General features: G+C 60.0%; 1 protein-coding gene across 1 annotated transcript in view; it reads right to left on the bottom strand.

Annotated features, from left to right (window-relative positions):
• OBSCN (obscurin, cytoskeletal calmodulin and titin-interacting RhoGEF) overlaps positions 1-2,157 on the bottom strand; it is a 154,398-nt gene extending 152,241 nt beyond the window's left edge. The window contains 2 exon segments of the mRNA XM_077755858.1: positions 79-348; positions 1,179-2,157. Coding sequence (XP_077611984.1) covers positions 79-348; positions 1,179-2,157 — 1,249 coding nt within the window.
• Between the last annotated feature and the right edge of the window lie 11,045 nt (positions 2,158-13,202).

Here is a 13,202-nt window from a genome sequence, read left to right as displayed (position 1 = left end):
GCACTCTTTCTGTCCCCCCACAGGACCCCTGCCTCCACCGCAGGACTCCTGACCCCCCCACACCCGACCCCCGCCCACCTTGCACCGCGAGCTCGGCCACCGTGCGGCTGCCCTCCGTGGTCTCGCAGATGTAGACGGCGTCGTCGTCGGCTGAGACGTTGCGCACTGTGAGCCGGCGCTCAGTGCCCGCCTCCTCGATGCCATACTTGGCGCTGGCCCACAGCCGCGTCTCCTCCTTGTACCACGTGGCCTCCGTGGACGGCAGCTGCACCTCGCACTGGAACGTGGCCGACTCCTTCTCCTGCACCTCCAGGTCCTGAAGTCGCCTCTTGAAGGGTACAGCGGGCTCTGAGGGGAGAAGGCGAGTGAGAGGGGCTGGGGCGGTAGGATGGAGCAGGGGCGAGGCAGGGAAGACAGGCCTGAGAAGGAGGTGGGGGGGAGTGGGGACGGAGCGCTGGTCGGGTAGCAGTGAGAGGCGGGGATCCGGGCTGGAAGCGAGACAGATTAAGGAGCTCGGAGTAGGGGGCTGGAGTGGGAGCGGGGAACCAGGGCAGGGGCTGGAGGGGCTATGGGGCANGGAACCGAGCCATTTTCTCTGCCAGGGCCACTGCCTGGGGCGCACTGAAGGCCGTAGTGCCCTGAGATCCTACAGAGGGTCTGAAGTGGAGATCAGCCTCTGGTCTTAGTAGCCTAGCCAACTCTCACGCAGGACCTGATCATGTTGTTCGCGCGCGCTTTCCTCCAGAAGCTGGAGGGAGCCCCAGACCCCTTCAGGAATCCTCAACAGGAACCTATGAACTGGCTCCGAACCGTCTCCAGGCTCAACCTGGCTCGGCCCTAGCCCCAGCCCCAGCCCTTGCTTTTGTTCCGCACTCTGCCAGGGAGGCCCCCTTAGCAACCCGTCAAGGGGTGGACGGCCTGGCTCAGCCGTGTCTCAGGAGGAGGGGGCGCTGAGGACAAAGCGCTTTGTTGTTCACTCATGTGACTCTCACAGACAATGGGACAGGCTGAGGGTCACCCGTGTCGCCCTCATTTCGCGGACCCGAAGAGGCGAGAACCGCCAAGGTTCCACGAAGGATTCCATTCCCGGTGGGGGGCGGGGCTGAGGAGGCGCCTGCTCCTGCGCTGTAGCCCCGACCTGGCTCAGGGACTGTGAGCCCTGCGCGCGCGGCTCTCACCTCGCACGACGACCAGCACGGAGCTGTAGGTTTGGCCCACCAGGTTGGATGCCGTGCAGGTGTAGAGGCCCCGGTCCGACTGCTTGCAGAAGAGGATCTTGAGCACAAAGTTCTCCTGAGCGTCCTCGTACACCAGGTGACGCCGGCCCTCCACTACCAGCTGGCCATCCTTCTTCCACACCGTTTCCGGCTTAGGCTCGCCCGTCACGTAGCAGCTGAGGCGCGCGTGCTTGCCTTCAGTCACCGTGCAGGTGCGCGTGCCTGAGCCGGGTGGCGAAGCCGGGATGCCCTCGGCGCGCATCACCTCCCGCCGCCGTTGCAGGTGCGCCAGAAGCCCGGCTGTGGAGGACCCTGGCGGGGCAGCATCTGGGTCCGCGTCCACCGTAAGCGCAGCGTCGGCGCTAGCGGCGCCCAAAGGGTTTTCCGCGCGCACCGTGTACGTGCCGCCGTCGCGCGGCCGCACGGACTGGATGCGCAGCGCGCTGGCCTCACCGCTGGCCTCCACGCGTACTCGGGGGGCGTCGGGAGCGCCCAGGCGCCGCCCATCCTTGGCCCAGCTCACTGCCATGGGCGGCGAGCCGCCCACGCGGCAGCGGAAGGTGGCCTCGGCGCCCTCGCGCACTCGGATGGACGTGGGCCGCAACAGGAAATGGGGCGCCTGCTCGGCGTAAGCGGCCTCGGCATCCACCTGCAGACCCACAGCCGCGAAGGCCTCGCCGATGGCGTTGCGCGCACGGCACACATACTGCCCGCTGTCGCCCAGGGCCAGGTCCAGGATGGTGAGGCGGTACAGGTCGCCGTCCTGGGCCAGGCGGAAGCGAGCGCCCGCCTCCACCGGCTGCTGGTCCTTCTCCCAGCTCACCTGCGGCGTAGGGTTGCCCACGATCTGGCAACTCAGAGTGGCATCCTTGCCCACCGACACCACGAAGGCCTTGGGCCGGGTCAGGAATCGGGGCGCCCCGCTGAATGAGTGATCCATGGTGGGGGGCGGGGGGCGGAGGCGGAGGGAGGGACCTGCGAGCGGGTTGGGGGAAAGTCATAGTGGGGATGAGCCGCAGATACTATCTGAGTCCCCCACCGGCTTCCTGTCCAGTGCCTTCTGAAGAATCCAGTCTAACCCAGGGTGGACGCCTCCCGGCCTCATCTCCCCCAACCCCCGACCACCATGCACATGTAGAACTACCAGAAGGCACAGTGGTCCAGAAAATCCCTTTCTGGGCACCTGGAGTTTGGTGCCACATGCCTCAACGGGTTTTTCTAACCAGTGGGCGTATCTTCTTCCTGTCTTCCCAGCTCTAGCCCCACACCCCATCTGAGGTCCAGTTGAACACTTGTCCCAAAACAGCACACCAGCAGCCAGGCTGTCCCTCCTCTGTGCACCGATGTCCTCCCTACTCGGGGGCCATGCTGTGCCTCTCCACACAGACCTGCCTGTTCCCCCTGCCTCACTCCAGCTGCTTCCTGGTGACCAGTTCCCCTCCTCTCCACACAACTCCACCTCGAGTCTGAAACTCCAGTCTGCCTACACCTCTGCCACTCAGCTCTCCACGCCTGGACGGGGCCTGGTCATGGGAGGCCCATGGTGGGTGCCTGCTGCTGGCCTGTCCCCTCTCTGACTATGGTGCACCCGAGGTGACCCGTCTCCCAGCAGGCTCTCCTCTGAGCCCTCGGCCCTGCCCTGCGTGTCCCCTTTTGCCCCCCAACTTTCTCCTCCTGGTGATTCATCCACCAAAGCTGTCAGACTATACTACCATCTGTGTGCAGCTTAACCCTGCTCACCCCGGGCAGTGCCCATGATAGAGGCCTGCCCCACCTGTAGCTGCCCACACCTTTCCTGGGGCTGCCCCCTCCCCCCACCCTGATGAGCAGGGAAGGATTGGAGACCTCATTGCCAGCTGGCCTCTTCTAACGGGCTGAGCTGCCCACACCCCCTCCCTGTGAGCAGCCACGAAGGGTCTGGAGGGCACACAGTCAGTGTGTGCTCAGGGAGGACAGGCAGAGTCCCCCCAAAAGAGCCTGGCCAGGTTGTCTGCCAGGAGCCTGGTCATTCTACAGACTTTGTGGCTCCGCTGGCCAGACACCCCATGGAGACGGTGTTGGCACCACCTGAAAGCCCCAGGTGACCGGCCTCTGCCTAGAGACCCCTGCCATGCAGGCCCCAGCTGGTCTTCAGCACAGGTGGGTAAGGTGAGCCTGAGCCTTACCCCTGGCTTCTGTAAGAACAGCAGGCCACTGGGCTTAGGGCTGGCCTCAAGCACCTTTACTCCTTCCCCAACCCACGGATAGGCTCCCAGCACGGGCTGCCCACTGGGGGACAAGCAGGGTGATGTCCTGTGATTCAGGGCCTAATCCCCCTTAATCCCCCTCGAGGAGGTGAGACCGCTCCAGCCTGCTGACTCACTGTGCGGTCAGCACCTCTGGCCCCTGCCCCCCACGGCCTGGCTATGTTCTGGGGCTGGGAGGACCTGGGCTGGTGGCCACCCGAGCCCCGCCCCTGTGGACGCCCTCTTGGGCCTTGATGTCTCTCTGGGGAAGGGTTACTCTGACACCAGGTCCCCAGAGGCCCTGAGATCTGAGCTCCCAGGGCCCGCCTCCTGAATCACCATTGGTGTGTGGTTCTCCCTGAGGCAGGACATGCATCCTCCCCCCAACACACCAGGTGCAGCTCTGGGAGCTCACGAGTGGTCATGGGCAGAGGCCACCTCCATGGCTGGTGGCCTCTGGGGGCCAGGGACAGGACAGGGAGCTCCCATCACCACACATGCTTGGGGGTTCAGCCCAGGACCTTGGCAGGTGCACATGCTGACCCCTGGCCTGGCAGGGGTGGGCAGAGACTCAACTCCAGAGTCACAGTCCTTCAGGCCGAGTTGGAGGGACCACCCTCTGGGGGCCCCCAAAACTCCCACTGGGCACAGACATGCAGCAGTGAGTGCAGAGACACAAGACTCAGGAGGGGACACATCCCCGGCCTGCCAGGAAAAGCCCCTTCCTTCTTCAGCCACCCGCTTGGGGAGGCGGCTCTCTGTAGACCCCACTCAGACTCCTGATGCCTTGGAGGACCCAGCTTGGCACTGGCAGGAGCCTCCTTCCACATGGAGACTATGCCCCAACAACCTGGGGTTCTGCCTCTGGGGCTCAGAAGTCCCTGGGGCTGGTCTGAGCCCTGCCCACAGCCTCCATCCTGGCTCTTCTAGAACTTGGCCAATCTCAGGTCTTCCTTGGGGGCCTCTGGGCCATTTCCCAGATGCACCGAAGCTGGGAAGTGACTCGCAGCCTGACTGCAGAGCCTGGTCCCCTCCTTGGAGCCCCTGCTGCCCTGTGACGCCCATCCCCACCCCCACCCTTCCAGAAAAGACTTTCCAAGGGCAGCTCCTGGAGTCCACGCCTCCCCCTAGACCCCTGAGCTGGCAGCTTCCTGAACTCCCAACTCCCGGGGAAATTCTTTCCTGGAGTCAGGTGTCAGTGCCCCTCTGGCTGTCCCTTCTGCTGAGCCAACAGGCCTAAAATAGCCCCAGCTGTCAGCAGGCATCCATCTCAGCAGAGCTGGGGGCAGGGCTGGCCAGACCCCCAGGCCTGCCTCAGCACAGGGAGCCCCCAGGCAAAGGAGGAGGTGGATGCACCCCCACAGCCCCCTGACCTCCCACCCCAGCTGCTCCCTCCCTGAATGAGGGCTCAGGTCACAGCAGGGGCTGGATTCCAGGGCCCTAACCCTCAGAGCGGCACAGCCTGGCTGGACCAGCCCCCTTCCCGGGCAATTTGTACCCCAGAGCACTGACCTTCAACAGAGCAGTCCTGGGGTAGAGGGGCTAGGCCCAGGAGGTCCCCCCACCCTGTTTGCCCTGCCTCCTCACCTGTCTCTAAGGGAGGCTGGGAGCAGCACCCAGGCGGGGGGCTCAGATGGCAGGGTCTCACCTCCCTCCACGGGCCCAGGACCGACACGGCTCCCACCCAGCAGCCCACTCTCTGGCCGGTCCTCAGACTGGACAGGGACGAAAGGACAGGCAGACGCTGTCAGCTGAAGGCTGGGCCCGCCCCTGCCGCCGGCCAGCCCAGCCCAGCTCCAAAATAGCCCGGGTGTCACTGCCCCGGATTTGGTTTCACCCCCAGCCCCATGGAGGCAAAGGGCAGAGGCTCTGCATGGCCAGGTGTTTGGTGGGGGACAGTGGGGATGTGGTTGGGGCAGGGACCCCACCTTGCGGGGAACCTTGCTCAGACTAACACCCTGGAGTGCAGGGAAGGAAGGAGCCCAAGGGACCCAAGACCACCCAGAAGGTATCCAAAACCACCTCAAAGGGACCTGGGACCCCCCGCCCCCAGAAAGGGACCGAGAACCAGAGAGAGAACCAGACACCACACAGAGGGGACCCAGGACCAACCAGAGGGGACAGTGGACCCAGGATCATGCCAAGTGGACTGGCCATCTGATGGTCCTGCAGACTCTGGGAGCAGGTGGGCAGCCAGAAGCCACACATGGGTCCAGGGTGGGTGCTGTATCCCTGGTCCTTCTGGGAAGCACCTGGCCTGGCTGGGTGTCCATGGAACCTTTTAAATGGGAACGAGGGTCCCTGAGAACTCATCCAGGGGCCTTTGCGGGGCACAGACAAGGGAGGGTCCCAGGCCCAGGATGGGCACAATGCATGTGCTGCACGTGCCCCAGGAAGACTGTCCCCAACTCCATGGCCATGGCCCCGATGCAGGGACAAGGAGGGACAAAAGTCAGGCCTGCCTGGGTGAAAGGTGAGCTTTGTCTGGTGGGGCCTAACCAGGACCCAGAGGGGCCACCCGCTGGGAAGTGGTTGACCCCTGCTTCCAGCAGCCCAGGCCTGAGACACCCCCTTCAGGAACCCTAAATAAGGGTAGGAACCAGGGGAAGCCACCCAAGCACCCCCTTGACCCGAGGACCTTTCCTGCAGGTGTGTCCACCAGCGGACCCCCACAGCCAGCTCTGAAGGCCAGGGACCCTGAGCACCCAGGGAGGTGGGAAGGAGGGTAGGAAGGAAGCAGACCCACCATAGCCAGCAATAGGGGACTTCTCTGCACACTCAGCTTCACCTCTGCCCTGAGTCAGCACCCAGCACCCCTGTGTCTGCTGGGGAAACCGAGGATCTGGGCACGAACCAGATGCCCCCAGGGTGCCCAAAAACTGAGCTCAGCCACCATGATAAAACCACAGAACAGAAGGCTTCAACATTTATTTCTCAAGGTTCTGGGAGCTGCATTCTGGGAAGAAGGTGCCTGAAGATCCTGGGACACTGAGATGTCCCTTCCTGGTAAGGACACAGACACCCAGGAGCTGTGTACCAAACAAAGATAGGGCAAGCCCTCCAGGGTCCTTTCTGCCCTTCTATGGACACAGATCCCACATGGAGACTGGGAGTAATCTCAACTTTGATGATTCCCCTGACACCAGCAAATTATGGGTCACTCACCCTCCCCCACTTCTGATTTCTTTAGTTCTGTAATCCTCTTCCTGATCTGCTCCCTGTCCTGTGACCCTCCATAGATCACCCTCCTCCATCTCTGTCCTCCTCCCAGGCCTGACCCTCCAAAGCTCACCCTCTTCCTCCTCTGTCCTCTTCCTTGTGCTGTGATCCTCCAGAGCTTGCCCTCCTCCTCCTCTGTCCTCCTCCCTGTGCTGTGATCCTCCAGAGCTCACCCTCCTCCTCTGTCCTCCTCCCTGTCGTATGACCCTCCATAGCTCACCCTCCTCTGTCCTCCTCCCTGTGCTGTGATCCTCCATAGCTCACCCTCCTCTTCTGTCCTCCTCCCTGACCTGTGACCCTCCATAGTTCTCCTCCATGCTCCTCCTCTTCCTCTCTGCCCTGTAAGTCCCCCCCCTCCATAGCTCACACTCACCTTTGAGTCTCTCTGAGTCCCTTGTCTCCAGGTCCCATCGAGGACAGTCAGGTTTGGCTCTACGAAGTGGCACCTGCAGGTCAGCATCCCCTGGCCATGCACCCCTGGGACCAGCCCACCTGCTGCCTGTGAACAGACCCCAGGTCACTGGCAGCAGCCCTTGCCCACACTTCACTGGGCTCTTGTGGGACATCGGCCTCTTGGGCCTACAGTCTGTCCATGTGATGTGCTCGCTGCATCCCATGGGACTGCGACGCCCCCCTCATAGCCCTGACACAGGAATGGGCCTCCCTGGGGTGTGAGTGGTCTGTCTGAGGGGAGAGGCCCATCTGCGAGGCACCAACAGGAGGGGGCCATGCCAGGCAAGACCACCCAGTGGGAATGAAGGGCCTCTAGTCTCCTGTGCCCAGCAGCACAGATACCGGAAGCAGCTATAGGACAGTCTCACCATGGGGGACCAAAAGGGACCCAAGACCAGGCAGAACTGAGGAACAGAGGGACCCAAGGGACAACCCAGGCTAGCTGCTGGCCACGAGAGTGTGGGCAGGACAGCTATGGAATGGCCTGGCTCTGTGCAGACAGTGACCTCACTGCCCCTGATTCTGCAGGGGCGGGACTGAGAAAGGGGAGCAGGGTGTGCGGCAGGCATGGGGGACAGGCCTCCTGGGCCTCTGAGTGCAGGGGGGCCCCACCCCAAAGGCACAGTGAGGCCCCTGGGCACACACTTCCCGAGGAGAGCCGAGTGGGGGAGGACCTGCACCCATGCTTGTGCCCTGGGCATCCACTGTGGGACCATCTCCTTCTGCACCTACAGGCACTGCTGTGTGGCCTTGGGGATGCCCCTGCGGGGACATCTCCTTCCTCACCTGCACACACTGCTTTGTGTCCCTGGGCACGCCCCTGAGGGGACATCTCCTTCTGTACCTACAGGCACTGCTGTGTGTCCCTGGGCACGCCCCTGCGGGGACATCTTCTGCACCTGCACACACTGCTGTGTGGTCCTGGGCACGCCCCTGCGGGGACATCTCCTTCTGCACCTGCACGCACTGCTGTGTGGCCCTGGGCACACCCCTGCGGGGACATCTCCTTCTGTACATCTCCTTCTGTACCTATGGGCACTGCTTTGTGTCCCTGGGCATGCCCCTGCGGGGGGCCATCTCCTTCTGCACCTGCATGCACTGCTGTGTGGCCCTGTGCACATCCCTGTGGGGATATCTCCTTCTACACCTGCACGCACTGCTGTGTGGCCCTGGGCAGGCCCCTGCACGGGACATCTCCTTCTGCACCTATGGGCATTGCTGTGTGGCCCTGTACCCCCCAACCATGCCCACAGCTGCATCTGAGATGTGTTCCCAGCTGAGCACAGCCCACCTCCAGGCCTTGCCCCACCCCCCGGGCGGTGGCGCTGCCAGACCCCACCACCAGGGGGCTCAGGGCAGCTGCGAGCCTGAGAGGCAACAAGGACTACAAGACTAAGTTGTCACACAATTACACCATGTGCGAGAAATGGGGGGCCAGAGTCAGCCTCAGGGGCCAGGTCTGCAGCCAGTGTGATTCCTGGTGAAGGAAGTGACTTCCTCAGTGTGGAAGGCTTTGTCTGCAATCCTCCCCAGACCTAGGAGGAATGGCCTTGAGAGTCACAGGGGCAAACCCTCGGGGCAGGAAGGGAACCCTATGGCCCACACTGCCCTCCACCCTCCACCAGAAACCACAGGACTGGGAAAAAGCCTGGAAAGCTTTTCCTGGTGCTAGAACTGGACATACCTGCACATTAGCCTGACTCCAGACCCAGAGCACATATTTCTTTGCAGGGAAAGAAGTGAGACAAAGATTCGTTCCAGGAAAAGCAGGTGATGATGGGAGCCACATGGGTGTGGGGGTTCCTTGTCCTGTCCTGCTGGCAGCCCATGGGGGCAGCAATCGCAGCTCTCCACAAGGCTTCTGTGAATGCTGTGGGCTACGTTGCTGGCTTCCAAGGACCCCCACTCATTCCATCCGGGGTCCAAGTGAATTTTCCCCAGGAGCATTTCAGGAACAAAATAAGATCCAGNTACCGGGTTGAACCGTGCTGCAAGGGAATGCCTGTAGGATACAACGGGGCTCACCAAACCCCTGGGCACCTCCAGCCATGCCCCCAAACAGCACAGCCTTGCATCTGTGGAGCTGTGTCCATGGGCAGGGGTGCACAAAGCGGGCAGGCCCTCCCTAAGGAAGTAGGTCTGGCCTCTGCATCCAGGTGCTGACTTCGAAGGTCTGCTCCCACCCTCTCACCCCCGCCCCCGAGACAGGCACGCATTTCTTAGTAGTGCCAGCAACGTGGAGTCTTAGCTGAGGTCACGGGCCCTTTAAATCCACCTACTAGCTTCTGAGTGTGGTCTCCTTGGGTTATGACCAGTGAGTCACAAGTGGGCAGCAAATGTTATGGGCTGTAAAACTCTCCCTGAGCCAAACACAAAAGCAGGCCAAGCCTCCGCCTCCCTCCTAAGTCAGGCTGGGGGCCTTGTGAGCAGGAGGAGGGCAGCTGTGTGTTCGCAGGACCTGCTGACCTTCCAGGGGTGGGGGGGGCCGGCCGTCCCACTCTCATCCAGACCAAGTGTGAGTGGACCTACGTTTGCAGCACTGGTGCCCTTCGTCAGGGACAACTCAAGTGTGAGCCGAACCTAGAGACCCCTTTATCCCGGAAGGAACCTGAGCTTTCCTGGCCGCAGGGCAGACTGAAGGGATTCACGCCTGGGCTTGTTTGAGACCAAAGGCCCAGCGCCCACTAGCAGGACCACAGCAGCACCCTGGGACCCAAGCCAGCTTCCACAGCCTGGAGATCTCAGTCCTCCCCACCCCTCCCCTGTGCTCAGGACCCTCCCGGACCTCCCCCGTGTGCTTCTTCATCTGGTTGTTCATCTGTGCCCTTTATCACATACTTTCCTATGTAAGAAACTGCTAAGTTTTTCTATAAGCATTTCCCTGGGTTCAGTGAGTCCCTCCAGAACATTCATCAAACCTGAGGAGGGGTCATGGGAACCTCTCATCTGTCGCCCATGGGTCAGAACAGAGGTGATGTCTGGCCTTGGAGTTGGCGTCCAAAGTGGGGGTGGTTTTGTGGGACAGAGTCCCAAGCCTGTGGCATCTGACACCGTCCCCCCAGAGATGGAGCCAGAGCTGAATTAAACTGCTGGACCCCCCCCCAGCTGGCATCCATGGAGAATCAGAGAATTGTTTGACATTGTCAGAAAACATCCCACACCCATCTGTTGTAAAACCTCGAAGGGTACTGCAATGGTAACAGAAGACTTCCCTGAGGACACGTGTGGCCCTTGCGGAAAATGAAACGGTGAAGACAAGCTAGTGGATCATGTCGTCTGCACACCCACAGCCACGCCTTATTGCCACTGAAAAACAGTCTGCATTTCACGTCTTTACCCTGTTGCTATCCGGAGAAACCACTACTGTCCCACGGATGTCCTAAGTGCTGAACATTCTTCTGGGCAGGCTCCATGCCCAACGTGGGGCTTGAACTCACGATCCTGAGTTCAGGAGCTGCATGCACTACTGAGTGAGCCAGCTGGACGCCTCTGTAAATGCTGAGCACTTGAATGAAACAGTTCTTTTGCTTCCCAAAGCATCAGCCACCTGCAGAAATTACCTGGTAGTAAGAGGCTCTACCTCTGGAAAAATTCCAGTGCCCTTTGAAAATACTTTGTAACCAAGATTAAAGGGAGATCACACATATTGTCCATAATGTTGGGAGGTACATCATATCCTCAGTTATGAGGTTGATGGACATGGGGATGAGGCTGGTGTGTCCAGAGCTCCACGGAGAAGACTTCAGCGGCCATCTCTCACCCTGTGTTGTTCACGTAGTGCTGAACAACCAGGGTGTACTCAGTCCTGGCTGCATGTTATGATCCCTGGAGAATGCCATAGGCCAGGAAAGCAGACCGCAACACCTGGGGTGCGGAGCCCAGGCAGCAGGGGTACTGGCTTTGCCCCAGAACCGTGGGCATCCATCAACCATAGTGCAAACGCCAGGTGCAGAGGTCCCACTTCTGGGGACCCACATTGCAAAAAACCAGGTGTAAGTGGTGAGAGCCAATTAGAGGAAACATCTCTAATCTCCGGAGTTGTTAGTGCAGGCAGCCAATGCTTCAGGAACATCAGCTAAAACCTGGTAAGATGAGGGTCTGCCTCCAGCTCAAGCGGGACACGGTGCCACTCGTGGTCGGTGTGACCAAGACGGTGCTCCCAATCGGGGGTGTGGTATCCTAGCAACATCTCTTAGCTCCCCATCCAAGTCAAGGGGGTTAACTTCTGCAGCAGTGTGGTCCGAGTCTTCCATCTGGAGGCTGTTCCCCATGCAACCAGGCATGGCAGGCTGAACTTACGCAGGTCCTGGCTGCCCCAGCCCAGCGCACTAGTGGACCACAGGCTCCACCCTGGCGGGGAGGGGAGAGCAGACGGGGAAGGTCAGGGCCGCTGCCCAGGGCCTGCTGAGACCCCACCCTGGGGGGAAGCCCGGTCAGGGGGCTCTCCAAAGGAACTGACCTCATTTGACACGGAGCGCAGGAAGGTTCAGGCTGGAGACTGCCCTTGAAAACATTAATTCATCTTAACAGAGCAACAGTCTGGGCCAGAGTTCATCTGAGAGAGCCTTCGGAAAGACGTGGCTCAGGAGAACCTCCCGGGGTTGGGAGGAACCGAACACACTGGCCTTGAGGAGGACTTTCTGCCCTAAGGCTGGGCATTGCTGAAAACAGAAACCAGTCAACCAGTGATCAGGGGGACCCATGGCTGCCTGTGACATCAACTGAGACAGGCCACCGAACGGAGGGACTGGGAAGGCAATGGTTGGAGAGGCCCTGGGAATCCCGGTGACTGTGCTCACGCTCAGGGTGCATGCTGACTCAGGACCGACACCAGCAGCTTCATTCACCCTGCAGGGCACAGAGACCCCACTGACGCAGTCCAAGCACACACGTCCACCCACCACCACAAAGCAGCCCACGCAGGCAGAATGGGAGCCATGTTGGAATTGTTGCTACAATGTATCACCTGAAGTATCCAGTTTCCAACCACAAACACTAGACATTCCAAGAACAGGAAAGCCTGACCCCTACACAGGAGGGAAAAGCAGACAACAGGAACCATCGCTGCTATTTCTACTGCTCTGGGAGCGCCAAGAGACTGAGCCATGAGGGTGTGTCATCAAATAGAGAACAGCAATGAAGAGAGAGGAATGATAAAGGTCAGCATTCACTAGAGGGACTCAGTGGCAGAAGACAGCATCTGTGAGCTCAAAGATAGACTGCAACAGGTCGTGCAGTGCAAACGACAGAGAGAATAAAGGATGAGGGAAAACGGACAGTCCTGGGGAAGTAGGGACGGCACCAAGCACACCAATACATGCATGATAAAAACAACACCTGGTGGACAAGGGCAGAAGTTCACCTGCAAGGTCAGAGACAGGCACTGGGGGTATGCGGCAAAGGGCACAGCTTCTGGGAAAATCATTCATTCTCTCCCCCAAACAGTGGAACAGGAAACAGCAGCTCAGCTGGAAGGGTATCCTAAAAAGTGTAGAGTCAGAACAGGAAAATGAATGCAATGTGCTTGCAATTATGTTATTATTGTTCAGAGTAGTAACTGTTCTCAACACAGGCTTCCTATAGGGGGTGGTTTAGATGGTTTAGCCCACCTGGGGGGGAGGCACTAGAGTGCTTCTGGGTACAGTGTAGGCATTCTCATCAACCCTGAAGGTTTCAGAGCAGAGAGATGCTCTGAACAGCACTCAGGAGGAATTCAGTTGCAGTGACTAACTTGGGTGAAGACCAAAGAGTCAGTCCATTATCTGACAGAACATTTCAGGAGGCAACACCAGGCAAGACTTTTAGCAAAGTAAATGCAAGGATTCTGAGGATCTAAACTGTGTCAGCTAATACAGATGCCGGAGAATGCATGGGAAGATCTTTCTGGCCAGAGTACTTGCCAAACCTTTGAAAAGGCTCTTGGAAAAACTTGTTGATGTGTCCAAACAAAAGAAGGCCCTGGGGCACCTTGGTACTGGTGTCAGCAGCACAGTACCCCCACATCATTGTCATGGTTTAAANCCCCCCAACAGCTGCCTTCCCTCCATGGAATGGCTAAGATTAGGACTGCATGAATTCCTAGAGTAGA

Source organism: Crocuta crocuta, unplaced genomic scaffold (genome assembly GCF_008692635.1).
Source record: "Crocuta crocuta isolate KB4526 unplaced genomic scaffold, BGI_CrCroc_1.0 scaffold526, whole genome shotgun sequence".
In the NCBI taxonomy this organism is placed as follows: Eukaryota; Metazoa; Chordata; class Mammalia; order Carnivora; family Hyaenidae; genus Crocuta; species Crocuta crocuta.
Note: the sequence above shows the minus strand (reverse complement) of the source record. Positions and strands in the feature narration are given on the sequence as shown.